This window comes from Mesoplodon bidens (assembly GCF_964165515.1).
Source record: "Mesoplodon bidens genome assembly, chromosome: 4".
In the NCBI taxonomy this organism is placed as follows: Eukaryota; Metazoa; Chordata; class Mammalia; order Artiodactyla; family Ziphiidae; genus Mesoplodon; species Mesoplodon bidens.
In genome coordinates, this window is record NC_138160.1 from 123262842 (window position 1) to 123287598 (window position 24757).

At 38.2% G+C, this 24757-nt stretch overlaps 2 protein-coding genes across 2 annotated transcripts in view; one reads left to right on the forward strand and one right to left on the reverse strand.

The window, feature by feature from the left end:
- The window catches only part of KCTD16 (potassium channel tetramerization domain containing 16), a 296606-nt gene that overhangs the window by 56864 nt on the left and 214985 nt on the right, over positions 1-24757 (forward strand). The gene's annotated exons all lie outside the window — the stretch shown is intronic.
- LOC308615650 (small ribosomal subunit protein uS13-like) lies at positions 20871-21412 on the reverse strand (the record flags this gene model as incomplete). The annotated part of the gene is made up of 1 exon (XM_081231238.1): positions 20871-21412. The coding sequence occupies one exon, from the start codon at positions 21410-21412 to the stop codon at positions 21038-21040; it is 375 nt and encodes a 124-aa protein (XP_081087364.1). The 3' UTR covers positions 20871-21037.

Below are 24757 nucleotides of genomic sequence, written 5' to 3' on the forward strand. Positions count from 1 at the left end.
AGGTCTTCTCCTTCTCTTTTGTTTCCTGCCTAGAGAATTTCCTGTAGCATTTGTTGTAAAGCTGGTTTGGTGGTGCTGAATTGTCTTAGCCTTTGCTTGTCTGTAAAGGTTTTAATTTCTCCATTGAAGCTGAATGAGATCCTTGCTGGGTAGAGTTATCTTGGTTGTAGGCTTTTTCCTTTCATCACTTTAAATATGTCCTGCCACACCCTTCTGGCTTGCAGAGTTTCTGCTGAAAAATCAGGTGTTAACCTTATGGGGATTGGCTTATATGTTTTTTGTTGCTTTTCCCTTGCTGCTTTTAATATTTTTTCTTTGTATTTAATTTTTGCTAGTTTGATTTATATGTGTCTTGGCGTGTTTCTCCTTGGATTTATCCTGTATGGGACTCTCTGAACTTCCTGGACTTGTCTATTTGCTTTCCAATATTAGCAAAGATTTCAACTATAATCTCTTCAAATATTTTCTCAGATTCTTTCTTTTTCTATGCTTCTTCTGGGACCCCTATAGTTTGAATGTTGTGCATTTAATGTTGACCCAGATGTCTCTGAGACTGTCCTAAATTCTTTTTTCTTTATTCTGCTCTGCAGTAGTTATTTCCACCATTTTATCTTCCAGGTCACTTATCTGTTCTTCTGCCTTAGTTATTCTGTTATTGATTCCTTCCAGAGAATTTTTAATTTCATTTATTGTGTTGCTCATCATCGTTTGTTTGCTCTTTAGTTCTTCTAGGTCCTTGCTAAATGTTTCTTGTATTTTCTCCATTGTATTTCCAAGATTTTGGATCATCTTTACTATCATTACTCTGAATTCTTTTTCAGGTAGACTGCCTATTTTCTCTTCATTTGGTCTGGTGGATTTTTACCTTGCTTCTTCATCTGCTGTGTATCTCTCTGTCTTCTCATTTTGTTTAACTTACTGTGTTTGGGGTCTCCTTTTCGTTGGCTGCAGGTTTGTAGTTCCTGCTGTTTTTGGTTTCTGCCTCCAGTGGGTAAGGTTGGTTTAGTGGGTTGTGTAGGCACCAATGCTATATGCGGAAATCTCTCCGCTTTGCCCTCTGCAACCCTGTTGCTGTGCTCTCCCCCGTGGCTCCGAAGCTTCCTGCACCCACCCACCCCCGTCTCCGCCAGTGAAGGGGCTTCCTAGTGTGTGGAAACTTTTCCTCCTTCACAGCTGCCTGCCAGAGGTGCAGGTCCCATCCCTATTCTTTTATCTCTTTTTTCTTTTGCCTACCCAGGTACATGGGGAGTTTCTTGCCTTTTGGGAAGTCTGAGGTCTTCTGCCAACATTCAGTAGGTGTTCTGTAGGAGTTGTTCCACATGTAGATCTATTTTTGATGTATTTGTGGGGAGGAAGGTGATCTCCATGTCTTACTCCTCTGCCATCTTGAAGGTTCCCCCAAACATAGAATATTTTCAATGTGTAAGACTCAGTGCTGTCTCCTGGGAATGCTAAAATTTGTTAATCAATACATCATGCCCAATGAAATGGGAAGAACAGCTCTATGAATATAGTGTTCTAAAACCCTGGACCTTCAGTAAGTACCTTCATAAAAAGGTATAACCAGTGTATGGTGTGATTAAAGTATTAAATAACACAAGAGATAATATCTGATTGTATACAGTTGCCATGAAATTAAAATAGATCTTAAGTGGATTTGCACACGTTCATAGGAGAAAGTAATCACAGTTACTAAAAGTCCTAGTGGCCTTCATTCACTGACACTTACACTTTAATTCAAAGGGAAGAAAATAGGGAAATTACTCATGTTTCTTGAATACTTACTACTTTCAGGCTTTCTACAACTATGCTTTTTACACTTGACTCATTTTCTCTGCACAACTCTATGAATTCCATGCTACTGTACCCATTTTAGAGATGAGGAATTGGAAGCAAGGTTAGTCACTTACCTACAGAGAGATGACTCTAAGTAAGCAGTGAAGCTGGACTCAAATCCAAGTCTGTATGTCTCAAAGCCCTGCTCTTTACCATACCACTCTCCTTTCTGAAAACTTTTGGTGAGCTGTAAAAGGTTCTAAGTATACCTTTTTGAGAACGGTCAATGGATTAGCAGGTTAGACATGAACATAGATGCTGCCTGATCAATATCAAATTGAGATGCTCTTCTAAAAAATGATGTGTCAGGGACTTCCCTGGCAGTCCAGTGGTTATGACTTTACACTTCCATTGCAGGGGGCACGGATTCAATCCCTGGTCGGAGAATTAAGGTCTCTCATGCCATGCAGTGTGGCCGGAAAAATAAAAAATGATGTGTTGTTTCCTTTTCTATAGTCACTGAAGGATTTTGATGCTGTTTCTAAATGTAGGGGGTTCTGAGACAATTCACAGAACCAGTAGCTGGATGCAAAAATGTGCCCGTTTGTAGAATGCGCTATATACCGCACACCTGCCTGTTTGCATTGTGCTCTGTTAAGTGACTGAAAATGGGAGTTTTAATTTCTTTGGATTCATCCTTTAAAGATTGCCTTCCTTTATAGAGAAAAATATGTTTTCTTAGCATGTATACTGTAACATGCTTTGCACTCAGTGGATGCTCAATAAATATTTGCTGTTGGCCGAGTAGATGATGGTGATGATGATCCTTTCTTTCAAGTCAAGATGATCAGGCTCTTTGCCAATCAAACAAAACAAATAGGTGTCCTACCAAAAGCTAGAGAAAATAAAGCCATCACTTATTTTGAAACACCAAACATTTTCATTATAGTACCTTACTCTTTGTGTAGGATGCCTTGACCACAGGAATTTAGTGGTTCAACCGTTTTCCCTCATGTCTTCATGTTCAATACTGTCTTATCAAGGTGATGAATCTGAAGGTGGGGCAGGAGTTTACAATTCAGTCCCTAGGGACTTTGCCTTCCATCTTTCCAGCCAGTGTGAAGTGATAGGCATCCATTAAGATAAATAGTTCAAAAGCTGAGAAAACTTTGGTACAAAAAGGGGAAATTGGAACACCCAGTGGCTCCATTCCATTCACACGGTTCATGTATCAGGAGATAAGAAGAAATCCCGAGTGCTAAGGCTGGATGTGGGCAACGCCTTTGGCTCCATGCACAGTATTCACATAACTGGAATCATAGATATTGTCCAGGATGCACCCAGTGACCAGCTGGAGTGTGCTCATTGATAGCATGCAGGACTTGACCTGGAAAAATCTCAGCTGTGCTGGTGTCTAAGTAGTTAGAAGGGGTCCGGCTATCTCCTGAAGAAGAAGAGCTTTCAGAGGTAAAGTTTAAAAAAATCCCAAAGAGATATGATGTATAGAGAAGGAACACCAAGATCTGTAGCCTTATGCAGGAACATTTCCCCTGGACAAGTACCTTGTCTGGACCCATTGAAAGGGACAAGGAACTCAGTCCTCTTCTAGGGAGAGCAAGGTGTAGAAGGCAGATAAGTCCTTGCTACTCCTGAGAGCAACTGATACACCTGTTTATTGCCCACCTCCCACCCAAAGAAAACAAAACTATAAGATCAAGAAAAACATAAGAAAGCTATATATTCATGTGGGCACAATCACAAGTATATACTTGGTGTGGCATGTTGAAAATGTCAGTTTCTTTTTTTTTTTTAAGCTTAGCTTTTGTCTTGACAGTTTCACAATTCATGTCTTATCTTTGAGTCTGTATTTACCTTGCTGAAAGAGATCATTATCCTCAGAAAATGTACTATCCTATTGGTATTATTTCTTAAGTAACTATTAATACCATTTTTATAAACAGATATAATTAACTCATAGACTGGCAGCTTTCTTTGAAATTCTCTGTCTTTCCTCTTTCCTAAGCTTACCCTCATCTCTGACTGTACCTTGTAAACATCTGTCAAGAATTGATTAAATGACCTCATTTACATCCCAGTCAGCTCAGCAACAAAGACTGTCATGCTTAGGACCTGACATCACTGAAGGGTAAAAATGAACAAACTAAAGAAAGCATTCTAGAGGAAAAACGTCACAAGCAAGTCCCCCTAAAGATTCCCTTTACACAAAGCTGGGATTTTAGACAGCAAGGTCCTACTGTATTGCACAGGGAACTATATTCAATATCCTGTGATAAACCATCGTGGAAAAAAATATTTAAAAATGTATACATATATATAAAAAACTGAATCACGTTGCTGTACAGCAGAAATTAACACAACATAAATCAACTATACTTCAATAAAATAAATTAAAAAAAAAAAAGCTGGGATTTTAGGACAGAAATGGTGAAGGAAAATAATTGCTAGAATAATAACTTATATGTGTGATTAAAACACTTGATGTCTTGAAAGGAGGTTCTTAGAAGATTAATTTGAAAAATAATATGCTGGAGGCTGCCCTTAGGTGTCCTCAAGCCTGCCTACTCCCTCTCCGCTTCTGTAAAAGGGTAAAATTTGACCCAACATACTACCTCATCCTTTGTACCTCTCTGCAGAAATTCTTTCATCCAGAGATTTCAAAGTGTTTTACGAATGTAAATTAACAGGCCTCCTCACTTCTCTGCATAGAGATGGTTCATTAAAGTAACACAGAAACTTACCTAAATGGCTTACTCAAGGTCACCTGGGAAGTCCTTTGTATACTCTGGAAATGGATATTCAAAGTGTAAAAATACCTTGCAGCCTCACTGCAGATGCAGACTGATTTCATCCCTTGGCAGCTACTACTGAAGGGATGAATAATCTTCTTCGGTCTTTACAGGGAGGCTCCTACTAGTTGGCCTTTTCTCAGCCTCACCAGAACCCCACTTATCTGGAAATCCAGACTTTAGCCCTCCTCTTTCCTAGCTCTTCTGTTCCCAAAGCTGAGTGAAGAGAGAACATGACTCTTTTTTAAGATCTTAAAATGAATTACTTTGATTAAGTAAGTACTTGACCATGTTTCCTTTTATGCCCCCAAACTTGTCTATTAATCAAGCTAACATGTTTATTTATTAAACACTTATTTTGTTGCCACTCACTGTGCTAGACACAAGGAACACTACAGTCATGTTTCTCCCTTCATGAGAAAGAGACAATAAACAAGAAACAGATACACTGAGTCGGTGCTATGAAGATGACAAACATGGTGAGCTGGATGAAGTGGGTGGGAATGGATGGATCAGGGAAGGCCTCTCTAAGTGGTTGACATTTGAACTGAGGCCTGAAGCATGAGAATGAGTCAGACTTTTAAAGCACAGGAGGAAGAGTGCTCCAGGTAGTGGGAGCAGCTAAAGTAAAGACAAGAGCTCAAGTGGGAACGAATTTGGCTTATGGGAAGATGGCCAAAGCTTAGTGAGCAAGAGTGAGAAGAGCAGGATATGTGGCTGCAGAGGAAGGGCAGAGCTTGTGGGCCTTGGGAAGTAGAGCGGATTTTATTCTGAGAGCAATGATCAAACCGTGAAGTTTTTTTTTTTTTTGCGCGGTACGCGGGCCTCTCACTGTTGTGGCCTCTCCTGTTGCGGAGCACAGGCTCCGGACGCGCAGGCTCAGCGGCCATGGCTCACGGGCCCAGCCGCTCCGCGGCATGTGGGATCTTCCCGGACCGGGGCACGAACCCGTGTCCCCTGCATTGGCAGGCGGACTCTCAACCACTGCGCGACCAGGGAAGCCCCCGTGAAGGGTTTTAAGCAAGGCAGTAACATGATCCGGTTCATGTTTTGAAACTAGTGAATTTTGGAGAATATCCTTCCTCAGCAAACATTTTTATCTGTCTTTACATAAGATTCAACCAGGCAACACAGGTTTTCTCATGCCTTACACCCACTGAAAGAATATAAGTAGGGAACTGTATGTGTTCTTCCCACTTTAATCCTTACCACACCAGTTCCCTGAACACTCAGGAACACAAAGTAAAACATTGTTTTATAAAGGAAAGACCTACTTGCCTCTCTGGAGCTGATTCATCCATTGTTTCATTACTAATTAGCTGGTCTTCTTGCTCTTTACACTGAGGAAACTGCAGTGTTCCTTTGATTTATCTATCATCCTCCCCTGTGATCCCAAAGCACATGGCACAGACCTTATCACTTTGTATTGACATTATAAGTCATCCTTTGCCTTGATCTTCTGTTTGTGAGCTCTTTGGGGGCTGCGACTATGTTACTCACCTTTGTATTTCCAGCATTATCACAGAGGACGTTCCAGAGTAGGTGCTCAAAAAATGATGGGCAGTTGAATGAGCAATAATGGATTGTCCCAAATCATGACACATCGGAGTGTCAAAGGGAATGCAATTAATGATTATTATGCTGGGGCAACAGTGTAAAGTTGGACTGGACACCCTTTGAACTGGGATGTATGGCCACCTTGATAATCATTGTAATGAATATGAGAAGAATTGTGAACTCTCATTCTAGAGGTCTTTTATAAGGCACTGTTACTTCTTTTGCCCAAGCTGGCTTAGTCCAATGGTTCTCAAAGCATGAGAGACATAATCATGCAGGAGATGGCAAGGGAATCAAGATTAAATAATATAGATTCACACTTTGATAACAATTCGCTTTTCAATTTTACTTTAGCATTTCTACATAACAAATAGTAATAGAATGCATGAATACTTTACCATTTCTAATTATTACAAAGAGAAACTCTCCGTTAGGTGTTAGATTATCTTTAACCCCCTCAAACCCCTGCTTATCTTCCTTTTTTTTTAAATGGAAAGGAACAAACCTCAAGATCAGAGCCTTTGAACAAGAAATGATATTTGGGGGCTTCCCTGGTGGCGCAGTGGTTGGGAGTCCGCCTGCCAATGCAGCGGACTCGGGTTTGTGCCCCAGTCTGGGAGGATCCCATGTGCCGTGGAGCGGCTGGGCCCGTGAGCCATGGCCGCTGGGCCTGCGCGTCTGGAGCTTGTGCTCCATGACGGAAGAGGCCGCAGCCGTGAGAGGCCCGTGTACCGCAAAAAAAAAAAAAAAAAAAGAAATGATATTTGGCTGGAGTTTAATGTTATGTTAGTTATATTTACTTCTATGCTTTCCTTTCTTCATGGCAAATTATGATCATTTACCAGTTAGAACTGGGATATAAAATTTTGTTTTCAATTAATCTTTTGAAGTAAAAAGTATAAGATTTAAAATATATATGCTGACAGTCATACATAGATTTTGACAAAACTCATGAAATTAATGTACAAATGACTGACATTTAAGAAGCTGGATCAGACCAGTGATTCCCAACCTTGTTTCTGAGCCTACCTTGAAAATTCACACTTATTAGAAAATATTCAAATGAAATTAATTTAAATTAAAGTAATTTAGAAAAATAAATGTGTATATTACTTTATTTTTATAATCTTTTTCTCATTATAAAAATTATGCTTGCTTATTGTTGGAATATGATCCTGGAAAAGAGTTAAAGATGCAAATTAAAAACAGAATATCACAATTTAGGAACAAATGCATGTAACATGTGAGGGTTTTTTTTTTAACTTTTATAAATATGATGATTTTGACTCTCAAAATGTTAATACATATGTAAATCTAACTTTACATAAAAGGGTTATGGTTTTATTTATTAAAAACAATTAACAATAGAATGACTTTAAATATCAAACCTTTCCTTGTGTACTTAAAAGTTTATTTTGCTCAAAATTCATATACATTTAATATTGAGGACCATATTTACCAAGTAACTTAAGACACATCTTTACTAAATACAATTTCATACAATTTCAGTCAGTTATAGTGAGATGAGTGAAGTTTCCTTTTGGAAATCGTGTGTTTAAATCCCTGCTTTTCTTACTTGCCAGAGATGTACAATTTCCAGCTCTTTGCAAACTTACCTTCCTACTATGGAGGAATAAAAACATAGCAGACTGAATTGTGTTCTAATTTTCAGTGAGAGGAGATGGCGTTGAATCTATTGCTATACCAAACCAACAGGTATAGGGAGATAATTATCTACTTATAAGAATGCTATAGGTGTCAGAAATGTCTATTTACATTTTTTTTCCAAAACAGAACATCAGCACGGAGTAACATTATTACCTTAATCACAAGCAGGCAAGATGGTTTAAACAACATCAACAAGCAGAACAATAACCACTCCATACCAATATGATAACCTGCTGTTCCACTGATAGTTTCCTTTCCCCCCCACCCTAAGGAGTTCTCTATTCAGATAGACAATGACTATACCACCACTTGATTTTGATGTTATGAGGTGAGAATGTGGGACTATACGATCTTGTTATAGCATTTTGTCAGGAAACAATGCAACCAAGAAGGTAACCCTTGATCTTGAAACAAACTCCTGTCCATTGCCACCAGCTCCACTCAACATTAGTATAAATACTAATCTTTTAAAGACTATAGTTTCCACAAAGACTGGGAATCCATGAAGTTATCCTCTGTGCTGGAAACAGTTGTTGGTTCCTAGAAGACTCTTTAATATTTTTGAATGAATGTGCCATCATCATAATAGCTACTGTTCCTAAATATCCAAGGTGTATTAGGTGCTGTGATTTACTATAATAATTCAGTTCTCACAAAGACTCTAAATTGTAGTTGTTGTTATCTGTATTGTCCCATTGAAGAAACAAGTTCAGAAGTGTTAAGTCCACACAGTGATGGGAGTAGAATTCAAAGCTAGATTTGTCTGATGCCAGTGCTTCAAGTGTTTCTCCTACAGAATGCAAAAGAGTTACATGACCTCAGAAAGGGCTTTTTCATATATGAAAAAGGAAAACTACAATGGTGCAGATTCAGATTCTTTTGTATGGTCTGATGATAGTGACATTATTTTTAAAAAAGACAGAAAAAGAAAAGAAAAAAAAGGAATCCATGTGCGTTCCTGGGACTGTGAAATAGATTTTTTTAAAATGAATTGACTCTAAAGGGTTGGGAGGAACCTTTAGGCACTGACACACATTAACAGTTTAGGCTCCATTTAGAAAACAACTGTATATGTATACGTATATGTATATGGGTCCATTGTCTTAATCTTCTTTTGCTACTGTCTAATCTCTCCTCACCAGTCTGGCAGACTGGGCAGGGCTGGTGGGGGGTACTAAGGGCTCAGAGGGACATCTTGATTGGATACCTTCTTCCCATCATTTGCTTCTTTCTCTTTGGAAGCTGGGCTACCTTTTGAGGCAAATGGGTAGCCATAGCCAAAGAGAGCCCAGAATATCTGCAGAAGGGAACAGAGGGTGGCACCAAAACAGCCCTGCGAGAGATGAGGACATCAAAAAGATTTGTTCACCAGAGTTTGCAGTTTCCTGCAGCTTTATAAATAATTCACTTGGGTAATGTTTTATCAAAAACTGCACAATCGCTTCAAAAGCCTGAGAATCTAATGGGCTTTAAAAAAAATCTTAATAAAAGAATATCAAGGCTTTGACCTGACACCGTTCCCCACCTCAGTATGTTTTTTTCCCTTTCGCAGAAAAACATCTGTAACACAAAAATGAATTTATTGTAATTGCCCACCTAGTGTGTAAAATTTCAGCTTCAGTATCACGCTTAACAGGCAGTGTGCACAAAGCGTAATCCCAGCTGAGCACTCAAGATTTCTAGTTGTTGTTTCTATTTAAAAGCCAGCAGTTGGATGCTGTGCTAATCTCTGGGAAGGAATGATTGAATCAATTCTTTATTTAATCTCTTTGCTGACTTATATTCCCTGTCCTACAACAATGATATTTTAGTCCATCTCCTCCTTATTAAGTATGAATTTCCCCCATAGAATTTTAATCCACTGATTTGTGTTTCTTGACATACATACTTTGCGTGTACTCATCATAAAATCTGTTTCTCTGGTCACAACGTGAGCCATGCAAGAAAATGTGGATGATTCATGAAACTCGTCATCACTCCCAAGGAGAGATTTTAAGCATTTGCCAAAGAGGGTGGATCCTCAGAGAAGGATAAGATTGACTTAGTGGCAAAAGTGTGGGCTCTGGTCAGGCGGCCTGGTTTGAATTGAAGCTACACCACATATGAGCTGCATGACATTGAATACCTTCTTTAAACCTTCTGTGTCCCAGCTTCCCTGTTTATTAACTGTAGATAATTGTTCCTGCCTAAGAAGGTTACTGTGAGGGTTAAGTAAGTTAATAAATGGAAGGCGTTTAGGGCAGGGCTGGTCCACAGGAAGCACTTTAAAATGCTAGCTGCTCTCAATTATCCTGTCTTGTCTTAACACATGTGCTCTGTGAGGCTCTTCTACCTGACATGCAGAAGGCATGCAACAAATATTAATTGAACAAATGAATGGGTGCTTCCTAGAGTTTCTATCCTGAAGCTATGGCTGTATCTGTTTCTGTGTATTTCATCCTGCTTTCCATCACTGTACATTGTTTTTAATGGGTCATTGCTGTCCTTCTCATGTACCCTCGATTCTCCATGCAACATTACCACGGACAGTGAGCCTGGCCAGTGGAGGAGGCAAAATAAAGAGGCAGTTTGTCAAATTAGATTCCATTCTTTCCCTCAAGTGACAAATCTGTAGTGATCCATTTAAGCTAACATGACTTTGAGTGTTTACTTTTCTACTTGTTGACAGGTATCTCTCTGAACTGTTAAAAGATAAACTGAGGCATATTTTAAGAGTTTATCTGAGCAAAAATCGATGTGAATCAGGCAGTATCCCATCTAGCAGATAGAAAGGAATTCTGAGGAGCTATACAAAATGAAAGACTTTTATTGCCAGAAGGAAGCGGGAAAAAAGAAGTTACACTAGACAAAAAAGTGGGTTGGTTATTGCAAGGTCACTTTTCTTCAGGGGATGGCAGGGGTCTGTCAAGCAGATTACTTAACTGGTGCTGATCCAGCAATTTCTGATTGACGGGTTTAAGATTCCATTTCTGGGAGAGCTAAAACTGTAATTACGTCTTAGTTTGGTAACATGGGACTTAGCTTAAGCATTTCCATTTGGGGCCTGTTGTCTTTTTTTTTAACAATTCCCCCTTTAGATCAGACTCTCAGCCTCACTGAGAGACTCTATCAGAAATATAAGGCATTTGCTATACACCCAGCTACCACTCTGGAGTTCTTGCAGTTTTTGCCAAATCTCTGTGTGGTATTCACAGATCATGACTTTTAGGTTCACATTCCTTACATTGGTCATTCTCTTTGTTCTTTTTCCAATGTTCTCTTCTTGAGGAGACTGATTATGTGCTTGGTGGCTAGTGGTTATGAACATGCATTTAAGTCTTTTCAGAAAATACAGCACAGCAGGGAGACTACTATGATTATTATAACCAGGATAATTCCCAATGTCTGGAGTGCACTTTGGAGCCATGGTCCCCAAGGTCCAAACCAGTCAGAATCAAAATAAGTCAAAAAAAGACCCTGTTGAAGGAGTAACTTTCTCAAGCCAACTGGCTTGTTCAGTGAGCTCATGTAATGAAGTCTCAACTTCCCTGGAAGTGTTAATCCAAGTGCAGCAAGTGAAATTGGCCACAGCATAAACACCTCTATTCTCAGTTGAAAAATCATCGAGGGCTATTCTATTATCAAGAACTTTGGTCAGAGAGTCTAGGGGTTTTTGCTGGGCAGCTATTGCTTTTGCAGAAGATATTTGCCAGAGTTAAGGAACAGTGTCTTCCTGTGCATTAACAGAGAAAAAAACGTAAGTAGCAAAAAAGAAAAGGAATGAAGGTTTCATTTTGGAGATGAAGATTTTTGCTCTGTGACCTTGGGAAAGCTGTTTATTTTGAGATGTTAACTGCTTTTGGGGAGGAACCTCCCTAATCAATGTTAATTTTAGATCTTTAGCTGTTGTGTAGTTCTAAGAGTCTGTTGGAACCCTTTTTAATTGGGAGATATGGACCCTAGATTCAAGTATCTGAAATTTGGCTGCCATCTGAATAGTGAGAAGGACCTTGTATGGTCCCTTCCAAGGAAGTTCAAAGTAGTTTTTGTTCATAGTGATTTCAAATCAGAAGGGTGGGAGAAAATTGGAAACTTTGGTTTGGAGAATTAGCTAGGTATTTGAGGAAACAAGAAGAATTTAGGATTCAGTCCACTTTACAGGTATATAGTAAAACCTTTAGGCGTATAATAAAACCTCAAAGATATTTAACAGGATTAGAATCAAATATCTATGAAGATGCAAACATAATTTTTTCTCTGTAATCACCCCCATTTTTACCAAAGATAATCACAGCAAAACTAATCAGTTTGCATTAAATTTGGCCTGATTATTTACATAAGTGCAGCAAGAATAATGATGGACTATATAGGCTCTTTTTAAGTCTGTTTTGTTGGTGCTTTTCATTATGAATCTAAGATTGAACTCTTAAAAGCCTCTCAAAGCTAGGAAGTCAAGCCAAGGACTTGGCATCAGACTTGCCACCAGACTTCAACTGCAATACCTGTAGATTTGGATGAATTCCTCTCTTCCCAAGGTCCCTTAAATATATTGAGGTTCCTGAGCCTGCCAGGAAGTGACCTTCCTTACTCACCTCTTAAGGCTGCTAATAACCCTGTAAGCAAGGTACCAGGCCTATTTTTTCAAGGGGCTTTTTTGACTCCCTAAAGCCAACCTTAGTTTTAAAGCAGTCTGGTCATATCTGATTCTACACATATTCTCAAATATGGCATTCTACCTAAAGCCTTGGCAATATAACCAATGTTTCTAGTTGTGTCTCATTACAAGGAGAACAGATTCTTATTGAACTTATGCAGATATCTAACTATATTGCCATGAAAAAAAATACTCAAGAGTTTCTGAATTCTGGTGGATCAGGTAGTGAAAAAAGTAACTGTTTCATCTTTGTTTACAAAGGTATACTTTATCAAATTACTGTAAGTCATAGATAGCTTAAGAAAAAAGGTTTCCTTAAATCTGGAAATATAAACCATTAAAGAACTATCAGTGTTTCAAATGAAAAGTTATAAAACTTATAATCATCCTCATCAGTTCATTCAATTACATGTGATTAATTATTTCAAAGTAGATTTAATTACATATATTGATTAGAATTCTTAACCTGTAGAATCCTAAATTCCTAGTGAAAACTGAGAGGTAAGCAATTGTGGATTGTTTGTTACAATCAAATTCTCTGGATTGACAAATTTACAAATGCATTTCATAATTTCTAGAAGTACATTCTTCTTCATAGTAAATTTTCCAGTGTTTCAAAAGCCATGTTTACTAATATACCTAAATATCTTTAGTTCCTCTGTAAAAGGAAGACAAAGTGGATAAACCTATGTTCAGTAGTTAATATTTCAGGATTTTATCTTATTTGAAAATGATCTAGATATTTAATGAATATCAATTATTTAATTTAGCTAAATATAACTTTAAGGTTTCAAGTTACCCAAAAGACTTTGGAAACTACTTAAAGTAGACATACTGTAAAGCATAATTATTGTTGAAAAGTTTATTTACAAGCTTTTACTTACATCTATTTAATTCATTTGTTCTTTTTTTATATAAATTTATTTATTTATTTATTTGTTTTTTTTTTATTTTTGGCTGCCTTGGGTCCTCGCTGCTGCACACGGGCTTTCTCTAGTTGCAGCAGGGGGTGGGGGGGGGCTACTCTCCCTTGAAGCACATGGGCTTCTCATTGTTGTGGCTTCTCTTATTGCAGAGCATGGGCTCTAGAGCACAGGCTCAATAGTTGTGGTGCACAGGCCCAGCTGTTCCGTGGCATGTGGGATCCTCCCGGGCCAGGGATCAAACCCGTGTTCCCACATTGGCAGGTGGATTCTTAACCACTGCACCACCAGGGAAGCCCCAATTCATTTTTTCTTAACAATTGTGTTTAGATTAGTCTTGAAAATCTCACAAGACATTAAACAGCTAATTATCATCTTAAGTTATCTTTCTTGCTGATAAATTCTGTAATAGAGATAACATAAGCTTATTTAACTTTTAGTAAACTTAGGTAGAATAAAAGTATTATATTTAATGTTGATAACTCTAAAGACATGCCTGCTTTAATTAAATCAACAAACCTATACTGGCTTTTATTTACTGAAGATTATCCTAGATCACATGAGCTTGGAAAAAATTTGGGTTAATTTCTATATTTCTGTGAGTAGACTTGATTTATATAATGCTTATTTGTCTTTAAGCCAATTAAATAAAACTCCTTGCAAACTAGTTTTGGTAATACCATCTGAAGATAGGAAAACATCACACATCTATAACATACATACATAGATATACATAAACATAGAGATAGACACAAAAAGAGATCTTATAGCTTTCATTTTAAGATTTTAGCCATGAGATGAGTATGATAATGCGAAGCTCACTAGTTTGTAAAAGAACAGTTGGATTCAAATTGTGTTTCTGACACATGGAATAAGTTGAGGTTACTTGCTCAGCTTTTTACTAATATTTGTGAAAGAAACTTTTAAGATGTTTCATAGGCCTAGTTTGCAAAATAGCCTTTCCTTTTCTTTTCCCTTGATAAAAATTACCTTGGTTCCTAGAGAAGACCAGGTAGAATACTTAACATCTCAAAAGGCACAGAGAAAGAATGCAGGTTTCACCAAGAAGGACTTTGTTCCATAAGTCAAGATGCTTTACAGTATCTGCAAGCCTTGTGAGATGAATAGGGAAGGTGTGAGGACTCACAAAAGGGTAGGTGGGCTTTGGACCATTTCTAGAGCCACATTTCTGGTCTTGTAAAAATTTGATTTGTAAACAAATTCAGTTGTTTAAAATTTTTCAAAGAATAGGTTTGCAATCTGAATGATATGGAGGCTGACCCACCCATCCCACTACATTATCCTCAATTTGCTTTTTTATATCAGGAAGAGGATCTTTAAGATGGAAATCAAGAAATTCCTATGTTCTAGATTTAGAGCTCTGTGTCTTTGGAATGGCTTGTGACCACTGTAATTCACCATTGTCTTTGGTAAGCTTGACCTGCTTGTTCAGCTTTCAAACAAAATTCTGTTCATCTAAGGCCTCACTCTGGGCACAGTCCAGCTTAAGTCAGACCTACCCTGTTTCTAATTCGGACCCAGTCCGTCACTGGAAACAGTCTGATTTCTACGTCAGATCCAGCCCAACTCCTGCCAGTTTGGGGACCCAGGTAGGAAAAGAAATGCTCAAAGTCTGAATGCCTCCAACGCATAAGCTGTGGATGGAGCATCCGAGGGACCTTACCTAGAGGCAGCAAGAAAGCTGTGACTCCAGGGGCTCTGCAGGTACCTTTGCTGTTGTTGCTTATTGCTCCTGAGGACTGTTGAGGGTCTCCTTGGGTTCCCTCTTTTGTCCCCAGACCTGTGAAAAGATAAACTGAGGCATATTAAAAATATTTAAGTTTGAGCAAATATCAGTCCAATCGGAAACATCCAATCTAGCCAATAGGAAGGAGCTCTGAGGGGCAGTGCAAAATGACTTTAGAGCCAGAAAGAAGCAGGAAAGTTACACTAGACCAAAAAGCAGGTTGTTTATGGCAAGGTGACTTTCCTTTAGGGTGTGGCAGGGGTCTAACAGGTAGATGACCTAACTAGTACTCATCGGCTGTCTCCTGATTGGCTGGTTTGAGATTCCATTTCTGGCAGAGCCAAAAACTCAATTAAGTCTCCATTTGATGTGGGGCTTAGCCTAAGCAATGCCATTATTGGGCCGGTTGTCTTATTTTTTAACAATACAAAAGCACCATTTGCAAAATAAACTCATCTGGGGGCTTCTAAAGGGAATTTCATTCAATAAAAGAGACATTAGTTATTTAAAACCATGTGGGCATTTTCAGGAGAAAGGTTAAAAGGTTTTCCGGAAGATATAATTTCTGAATTTTTCCTTCTTTTTCTCCTTCTTTTCTCTTTCTCCTTATCCTTCTCATCATCCTCTTTTTTAAATTTAATTTAATTTAATTTTTTTTTTGCGGTATGCAGGCCTCTCACTGTTGTGGCCTCTCCCATTGCGGAGCACAGGCTCCGGACGTGCAGGCTCAGCGGCCATGGCTCACGGGCCCAGCCGCTCCGCGGCATGTGGGATCTTCCCGGACCGGGGCACGAACCCGTGTCCCCTGCATCGGCAGGCGGACTCTCAACCACTGCGCCACCAGGGAAGCCCTCATCATCCTCTTTTTACTTCTTTTTCTTCTCTTCCCTTCCTCCTTCTCCTCCCCCTTTTCTCCTTCTTCAATCCAGCTCAGAGTGTGTGGCATTTATGGTAAGAAGTCTTCAGGGAGCAAGAATGTGTAGGAGACAGGTAGCTTGGGAAGGTTAAAGGTTACTATAACAGTGCAGCAATTGACAGTTGGAAAAGTGTGTAGAGGTTGCTAAGACAAGGTAACCCAGAGTTATTGTGGATGAGGAGGCAGAAGGAATGGGATGTATAATATTTTTTTTTATTCTGAATGTGAGGTCGTGACCTCATCAGTATTTCTCCACAGTCCAGGATAATGATTGTGCTTATGAAATAGTAAATGAGAAGGGTGGGCAGAAACATTTGCTCTACATGTTGTCAGGACTTGACCTTATCTGAATTCGGCCTTTGGACTTCAGCCGAGAAGGAAGGGTTGGGTGAGGCACTGGCAAGGGACAGCAAGGAAAATGCTATCTTCCAGTTTCCTCTTTCAGACGACCTTCCTTTCTTTTAACTAACCTACCTCAACCCTTGTGTACTCACTTCTCTGCTTGGATTTCTGTACTTTTGAAGGTATCAATTCTACCTTTAAAATCTCATCAATCAGGTTTGCTTTTTCTTTCCGACTCTGTTTTACAAGGAACTTTTAGCAAAGTCCAACAAAACCACAGTGTTTCTGAAAGCCAGCTCTGTTTAAATTGTACCCAGGTAATTATAATTTCTTTAAGTGTGGCCATTCCTCTGGTAATATGTATTCACACTAAAAAAAGATATTTTCAAATTCTTTAGCAGCATATTAAAATGCAAATCGGTCTTCCTATTAAAGATTTCTGGAAGTTCTCTGACAACACATTTAAATGCAAATTGCCAAAGTGTAGATGCTAAAATTAAAATTGGGAAACATAATACACCTCCATGGAGGGGCTGATACTCTTAACAGCAGAAAGGAAAGCGGAGCTCCGGGCCCCCTGCATTGTAATCACACAGTTGGTCAGTGACAGGTTTGGACAACTGCAGAGAATAACAGTCCCACCCCCCAGTCCCTCCTCCTCCATCTGCATGTAATTCTGCAAAATGGACCTGAGTAGAGTGGACTCAGTGCAATCTGATAACCAGTTCAGATTCTCTGTCTTCCTTCCTCTCATGTCATGTTGCCTGGACAGACAGGGGAAGACAAAGCTTCTGACCTATTGGTATTATTTACTTAGTGACTCTGCCTTGCCCTACTTACAGACCCTACGAGATTTCTCCCCTGTCTCCTGCTCTCTCTAGAACTGGATGGTTATAGAAGGCATATTCCCATGGCAACGATACAAGCCAATGCTTTCCCAGTTCTGCTTTTGTGACACCGCAGGGTCCTCCTAATTATCCCAAAGGGTATCATGGTATTCTCAAACAAAATTAGTTTTCATTCACTCTAAATTTAAAAATAAATGTGTCATTTTTTGCTCTGGGGCCATTAGGTGGTGAAGGATGTACGCTGCAAGTCAGGTGGGTGGTGGGAGTGAAATTAAATAATGATCTGCTCAAAAGACTTGAAAATGTAATGTTGGAGATCATTTCAGGACTGTGTGGTTGAATAATGTAGCATGGACTCCTAATTCCTAAAATGCGGCTCGCAGATTAAAATAACCTGGGTCGTGAGCAAAGCCTTTCTTGCAAGGCTGAGCATGCTATCCTCTGACATTGTTTTGCTAGGTGATGTGTCTTTAGGATCTTTCTAAAGTGGCCTTGGGAGAATTTCCTGATGAACTAGCTCTCTTTGGTAGTGTTCATTGCATCCTTTGTTTGAAAGTAATTTTTAATTATACAAAAAAATACGTGAATACATTTTTTTCTTAAAAGCTCTTTTGTTTTAAACCCAGTACCAGCTTCTTCTCCGAGAGTCAACTTTGTTATGAATCTGGTGTGTACTCTTCAAAATAGTTCTAATATATATCTATAGATGATGTACAGAACTGTTGTGTGTGTCTCTTTGAAAAAGGAAATGACATTGTTCTACAATATTATTTCTGTCTCTCAGTATTTCTTAGGGAATTATCAATTTTGATGTATGTATCTTTAATTCATTTATTTGCTTTTAGAATTATATGATTATATCACAGATTATTTAGCCAATCTCTTAATGGTAGACATTTAGATTACTTATAATTTTCCACTATTATAAATAATGCTGCAGGGAATATCTTTGCATGTGGTTTATTTAGGATAGGTACGTAGAAATGGAATTACTATGATCCTCATTTTTCAAGGCATTTGCCCCTTTCTCTTAGCCCTCTGTATCTGGCAGAGACCTGGAAATGTTCCTTTTTGATTAATAGGTTCTGGTTTCCTGGAAGGAGGGGTCTTGTTTCCTATTTATATTCTGTTCCATAATCTGTGTAATTAAAAAATAGCAATGTTGCAAGAAATTACATAATGATGACAGTCGTATCCTGTGTTTAATCCACAGTGCAAATGACAGGGTGTGAAGTCCACAGTGCAAATGACAGGGTGTGAAGTCCACAGTGCAAATGACAGGGTGTGAAGCAGAGCTCTGAGTGATGGAGTTAATATCATTCATTCAGTGTTGCTATATATCCATAGATTCTATATCCTTCCCTGAGGCTGAAAAACTCACTCTATGTTTTTCCCCTAAGGGTTTTATTTCTCTTTGGAAAGTTTGCTGTAGGGCAGAAATAATAATTTGCAATTGTATAGTTCTCTGTGTTATTTGGTGGGCTTCATAGTCTGGAATTATTGAATTATCTTGTGAATTCAGGCAGTGTACATAGCTCAAAGTTGACGCTGCTGCTGCTGATGATGATTGTGATGATAAGGCCCCTTTGGGCTGAGTGGAAGCCTTACTGAGAAAAAAAAAAAACAAAACCTCATAAACTGCAGAATGACTTCCCTTTGTAGAGTGCATACTAAGCTTGATTAGAGAGTAGACAGGTATTTGCATAGTATAATTTCAATCACAGATGGCTAAACTTGGAAAAGAACTTAGACCAATACCCTCCTATTCCATCTAAGAAACTTGCATCTCAAAGAGATGATGTAAGTATCTGCGATCACTTAGCAAGATAATGGCAGAGCCAGCATGATAAACCAGATTTTTAAAAATTTTACTTTTCAAAATTCACGTACAGTAAAATTTACTTTTTTCCTTTTTGGTAATTATACCATTTTGCAGTTCCACCAGAATAAGAGTTCCAGTTATCTACAACTTTGCCAGTACCTGTAATGGTTAGTGTTTAGATTTTAGCTATTTTAGTACGTTTGTAGTGGTATCTCATTGTGTTTTTAATTTGCATTTACCTAATGGCTAAAGAGGTTGAGCATCATTTCATGTGCTTATTTGCCATATATATATCTTCTTTGGGGAAATATCTGTTAAAATATTTAATCTAGTTTTTAATTGAGTTATTTATTGCCTTTCTGTTGAGTTCTGAGGTTTATGTGTGCATGTGTGTGAACACTATATATGTGTGTGTGTGTGTGTGTGTGTGTATATATATATATATATATATATATATATATATGTATTCAGGATATTAGTACTTTGTTGGATATATGATTTGTGGCTATTTTTTCCCAGTATGTAGTTAGTCTTTTCATTTGTTGTTTTTTTTTGCAGAAGTTTTTTGCAAAAGTTTTTAATTTTGATAAAGTCAAATTTATCAATTTTTAATTTTATGGGTTGTGATTTGATGTATCTAAAAACTCTTTGCCTAACCCAAGGTTTCAAAGATCTTCTGTGTTGTCTTCTAAGTTTAATAGTTTCATATTTTCCATTTAAGTGTAGGATCCATTTTGAGTTAAATTTTATTTAATGTATGAGGTATAAGTAGAGATTACCATTATCTTTTTTTTTTTTTTGCTTATGGATGTTCCATTGTCTGGCACCATTTGTTGAAAAGGCTATTCTTTCTCCATTGACTTGCTTTTGCACTGTTGTCAAAAACCAATTTCTATTGTCTGTATCTGAAGTCTCTCTTCTATTCCATTGATCTATTTAACTGTCCTTTCATCAATACCAGACTGTCTTGTTTTGTAACTTTATAATAAGTGTTTGAAAAATTAAATGAATCCTCCAATTTTGTTCTTATTTTTCAAAATTGTTTTGGCCACTTTAGTTCCTTTGCATTTCATTAAAATTTAGAACCGCTTTGTCAATATCTCTAACAGCAACAACAAAAATCCTGCTAGAATTTTTATTGCAGTTGTGTTATATTCATAGATCAATTTGGGGGAGATTTGAGGAAAATTAAACTCTTAAAATACTGAGGTTTCCAGTCAACACACATGGTATATCCCTCACTTATTTGCATTCTTCTTTACTTTCCTACATCTGTGTTTTTGAGTTTTCAGCAACAGATTTAGCACATAATATTTTGTTACATTTATCCCTATGTATTCCATGTTTTGGAGTATTTTACACAATTTTTGGTTTCCTTTTTCTTTCTTTCTTTCTTTTTTTTTTTTTGTGGTACGTGGGCCTCTCACTGTTGTGGCCTCTCCCGTTGCGGAGCACAGGCTCCGGACGCCCAGGCTCAGCAGCCATGGCTCACGGGCCCAACCGCTCTGCGGCATGTGGGATCTTCCCGGACCGGGGCATGAACCCGTGTCCCCTGCATCGGTAGGCGGACTCTCAACCACTGTGCCACCAGGGAAGCCCGGTTTTCTTTTTCTTTCTTTTTTTTTTTTGAATTATCTTGCAGGCTTGTCCATCTATGTGCTTGCTTTTCTTTCCTTCCTCCTTCCCTCCCTCCCTCCCTTCCTTCCTTCCTTCCTTCCCTCCTTCTCTTCCTCTTTCCAAGCATGCCCAATGTATGTGCATAACAGAACCCTATAAGTATGATTATTGCAATGTCAATAGTGTTTAAATTCTAATAGTTTTCTTATGAGCATTTTTTTAACTGTATAAACTATTTATTAACAGACAACGCCCACAAATTTATTTCTTCTTGGACACACCCACGGTGCGGCCACGGCGGCCTGTGGTCTTGGTGTGCTGGCCTCGTACACGAAGTCCCCAGAAGTGGCGTAGCCCTCGGTGGGCCCTAATCTTCTTCAGTCACTCCAGATCTTCACGGAGCTTGTTGTCCAGACCGTTGGCCAGGACCTGGCTGTATTTTCCATCCTTCACATCCTTCTGTCTGTTTAAGAACCAGTCTGGGATCTTGTATTGGCGTGGATTCTGCATAATGGTGATCACACGTTCCACCTCATCCTCAGTGAGCTCTCCTGCCCTCTTGGTGAGGTCGATGTCTGCTTTCCTCAACACCACATGAGCATATCTTCGCCCCACACCCTTAATTGCAGTGATGGTAAAGGCAATTTTCCGCCGCCCATCGATGTTGGTGTTGAGTACTCGCAAAATGTGCTGGAACTTCTCGGGGATTACTAGAGACGTGGCGGCGGCCCCAGCCGCGGCATGTCTTATGAGCATTTATGAACATCATTGTTAAAAACCTTTTGATCTATTTCTGCTACCCCTCACCCCCTGCCTCTAGCAGCCACCAATCCTCTGTATCTATAAGCTTTTTGAAAAACAGAGTCCACATATAAGAGAGCTCATCTGGTATTTGTCTTTCTCTGGCTGACTTAGCATAATTCCTTCAAGGTCCATCCATGTTGTCACAAATGGCACTATTGTATTCTTTTTTATGGCTGAGTAGTATTCCATTGTATATGGCTACCATATCTTCTTCATCTAGTCATCCATCAATGGGTACTTAGGTTGCTTCCATATTTTGGCTATTATAAATAATTCTGCAATGAACATGGGGGTGCATATATTTTCTCAATTTAGTGTTTTTGTTTTCTTGAGATAAATACCCAGAAGTGGAATTGCTGAATCATATGGTATTTCTATTTTTAATTTTTTGAGGAACTTCCATACTTCTTTCCATAGTGGCTACACCAACTTACATTCCCACCAGCAGTGCACAAGGGTTCCTTTTTCTTCACATCCTTGCCAACATTTGTTATTTGTTGTCTTTTTGATAATAGCCATTTTGGCAGGTATGAGGTGGTATCTTACTGTGGTTTTGATTTTCATTTCCCTGATTATTACTGATGCATCTTTTCATATACCTGTTGGCTATCTGTGTGTCTTCTTTGGAAAAATGTCTATTTGGAACTTTTGAAATATCTGTTCAAATTTTGATTTTCAATTGTTCCTTGCTTACTGTAAAGAAATGTGATTTATTTTAATGTATTGACTTTGAATCCTGCAAACATGTTGAACTCACTTATTAGGTCCAGGAGCTTTCTGTAGATGCCCTGAAATTTTCTATACAGACAAGTGATGTTGCTTGTGAGTAGAGACAACTTCACTTTTTTTTCAATCTGTATGTATTTTATTTCTTCTATTGTGCTTATTTCAATGACTAGGGCTTTTATACAGTGTTGGATAGGAATGGTGAAAGTGGATATCCTTACCTTGGTGCCCATTTTAGGGGGAAAGCATTAATTCTTTGATCATTAATTATGATGTTAGCTTCATTTTTTTTTTTAGCTTCATGTTTTTATAGAGATCCTTAATCAGGTTAAGGAAGATCCCTTTTATTTTCAGTTTGCTAAGAGTTTTTACTGCTGTGAATTAATATTGAATTCCACCAAAAATTTTTCTTTATCTATTGGCATGATTAATGTCATTTTCTTCCTTAGTCTGTTAATATGATGGATTACATTGATTTATTTTCTTGTAATGAATCAGCCTTGCATTTCTGAGATAAACCCTACTTTGTCTTAGTCTGAGTTTCTTTTTATATATTGCTGGATTTGACTTCTGATATTTCATTGAGGTCTTTTATATCTGTGTTTATGAAGGATATTGGTCTGTAGTTTTCATTTCTTATATTGTCCTTGTCTGCCTTTGTTGTCAGAGTCCTGCTGGCATCATAAAATGAGTTGAGTAGTATTCCCTTCTTTTCTGTTTTTTGGAAGAAATTGTGAGGAATTGGTATTATTATTATTTTCTTACCTGCTTGGTAAAATTCACCAGAGAAACCATCTGGGCCTGGAATTTTCTTTGTTAGAAGTTTAAAATTATGAACTAAAGTTTTTAAATAGATATAGAGCTATTCAAATTATTTCTTTCTTCTCGAGTGAGTTTGGTAGTGTGACTTTCAATTGGTCCACATCATCTAAGTTGTTGAATTTATGGCCATAAAGTCATTCTTAGAATTCCCCTATAATTATTTTAATGTCTGTGGAATCTGTAGTGATATATTCTGATATTGATAGTTTGTGCCTTCTTTGTCAATCTGGACAGAATTCTACCAATTTTGTTGATCTTTTCAAAGAAGCTGCTTTGGGTTTTATTGATTTTTTTTCTGTTTTCTATTTTTCCTTTTTCTTTTTCTATTTTAAATTTATTTTAGTTTATTTATTTTTGGCTGCGTTGGGTCTTCATTGCTGCACGTGGGCTTTCTCTCGTTGCAGCAAGCGGGGGCTACTCTTTGTTGTGGTGCTCGGGCTTCTCATTGCGGTGGCTTCTCTTGTTGTGGAGCACGGGCTCTAGGTGTGCGGGCTTCAGTAGTTGTGGCACATGAGTTTAGATGCTCCGTGGCATGTGGGATCTTCCCAGACCAGGGCTCGAACCCATGTCCCCTGCATCGGCAGGCGGATTCCTAACCACTGCGCCACCAGGGAAGCCCCACTTTTTAATTTTTGTTATTTACTTCATTCTACTTGCTTAAGTTCCACATGTTCTTTTTCTAGTGTCTTAGGCTAGAAACTTCAATTATCCATTTGAGAGTGTTCTTCATTTCTAATAGAAACATTAAATGATATAAGTTGTCTTCTAGCACCATTTTAGATTCATCCCATAACTTTTAATATGATATACGTTTATTTTTATTCAGTTCAAAATATTTTCTGGTAGGTTCCAGTCCTTTTCATTGATGGTTGTTCTGCAGATAGTTGTGATTTTGGTGTGGTCATGAGAAGAGGTGAGCTCAGGGTCTTTCTACTGTGTCATCTTGGCCACCCGCAAAGAGAATCCAATTCAGAATATTTTCTAACTTCCTTGAGACTTACTCTTTGACGCATAGATTATTTGGAAGTGTGTTTTTAACTTTGAAATATTTGGAGATTTTTCAGATATCTTTCTGTTATTGATTTTTGGTTCAATTTTGTTATGATCAGAGAATAATACCTCGCATTTTTTCAATTAAAAAAGTTATTAAAGTTTGTTTTTATGACCCAGTATATTATCTCTCTCATTGAATATTCCATGTGGACTTGAAAAGAACATGTATTATGCTATTGTTAAGTGGAGTGCTTTATGAATGTTAATTAGGTCAAGTTGATTGATAGTGTGGTTCAGGACTTCTTTATCCTTCTTGATTTTCTTTCTATTTGATCTTTGATTACTGAGAGATGAGTGTTGAAGTCTCCAAGTATAATTATGGATTTGCCTACTTGTCCTTTTAGTTGCATTCATTTTTGCTTCACATATTTTGAATATGTTATTAGGTGCAGATACATTTAGGATTTTTATATTTTCTTCATGAATTAACCCTTTTTTAATCATTTTGTAATGTCCCTCGTTATCTCTGATAATTTTCTTATTCAGAACTCTGCTTATCTTTATGTAGCCAGTCCTGTGACTGACTTGGTGACAGAGGAAGGAGAGGGAAGGAAGAAAGACACTTGAGATCACAAAGACCCCATTTTCCAGTTCCTCTGGTTGTAGAGAAATATATCCTTTCCAATTATCCAAAAATCTGCACAAGGGTATTGTCTCATGACTGAGCCTTGCCTGGGACCAGCACAGGAGAGTAAA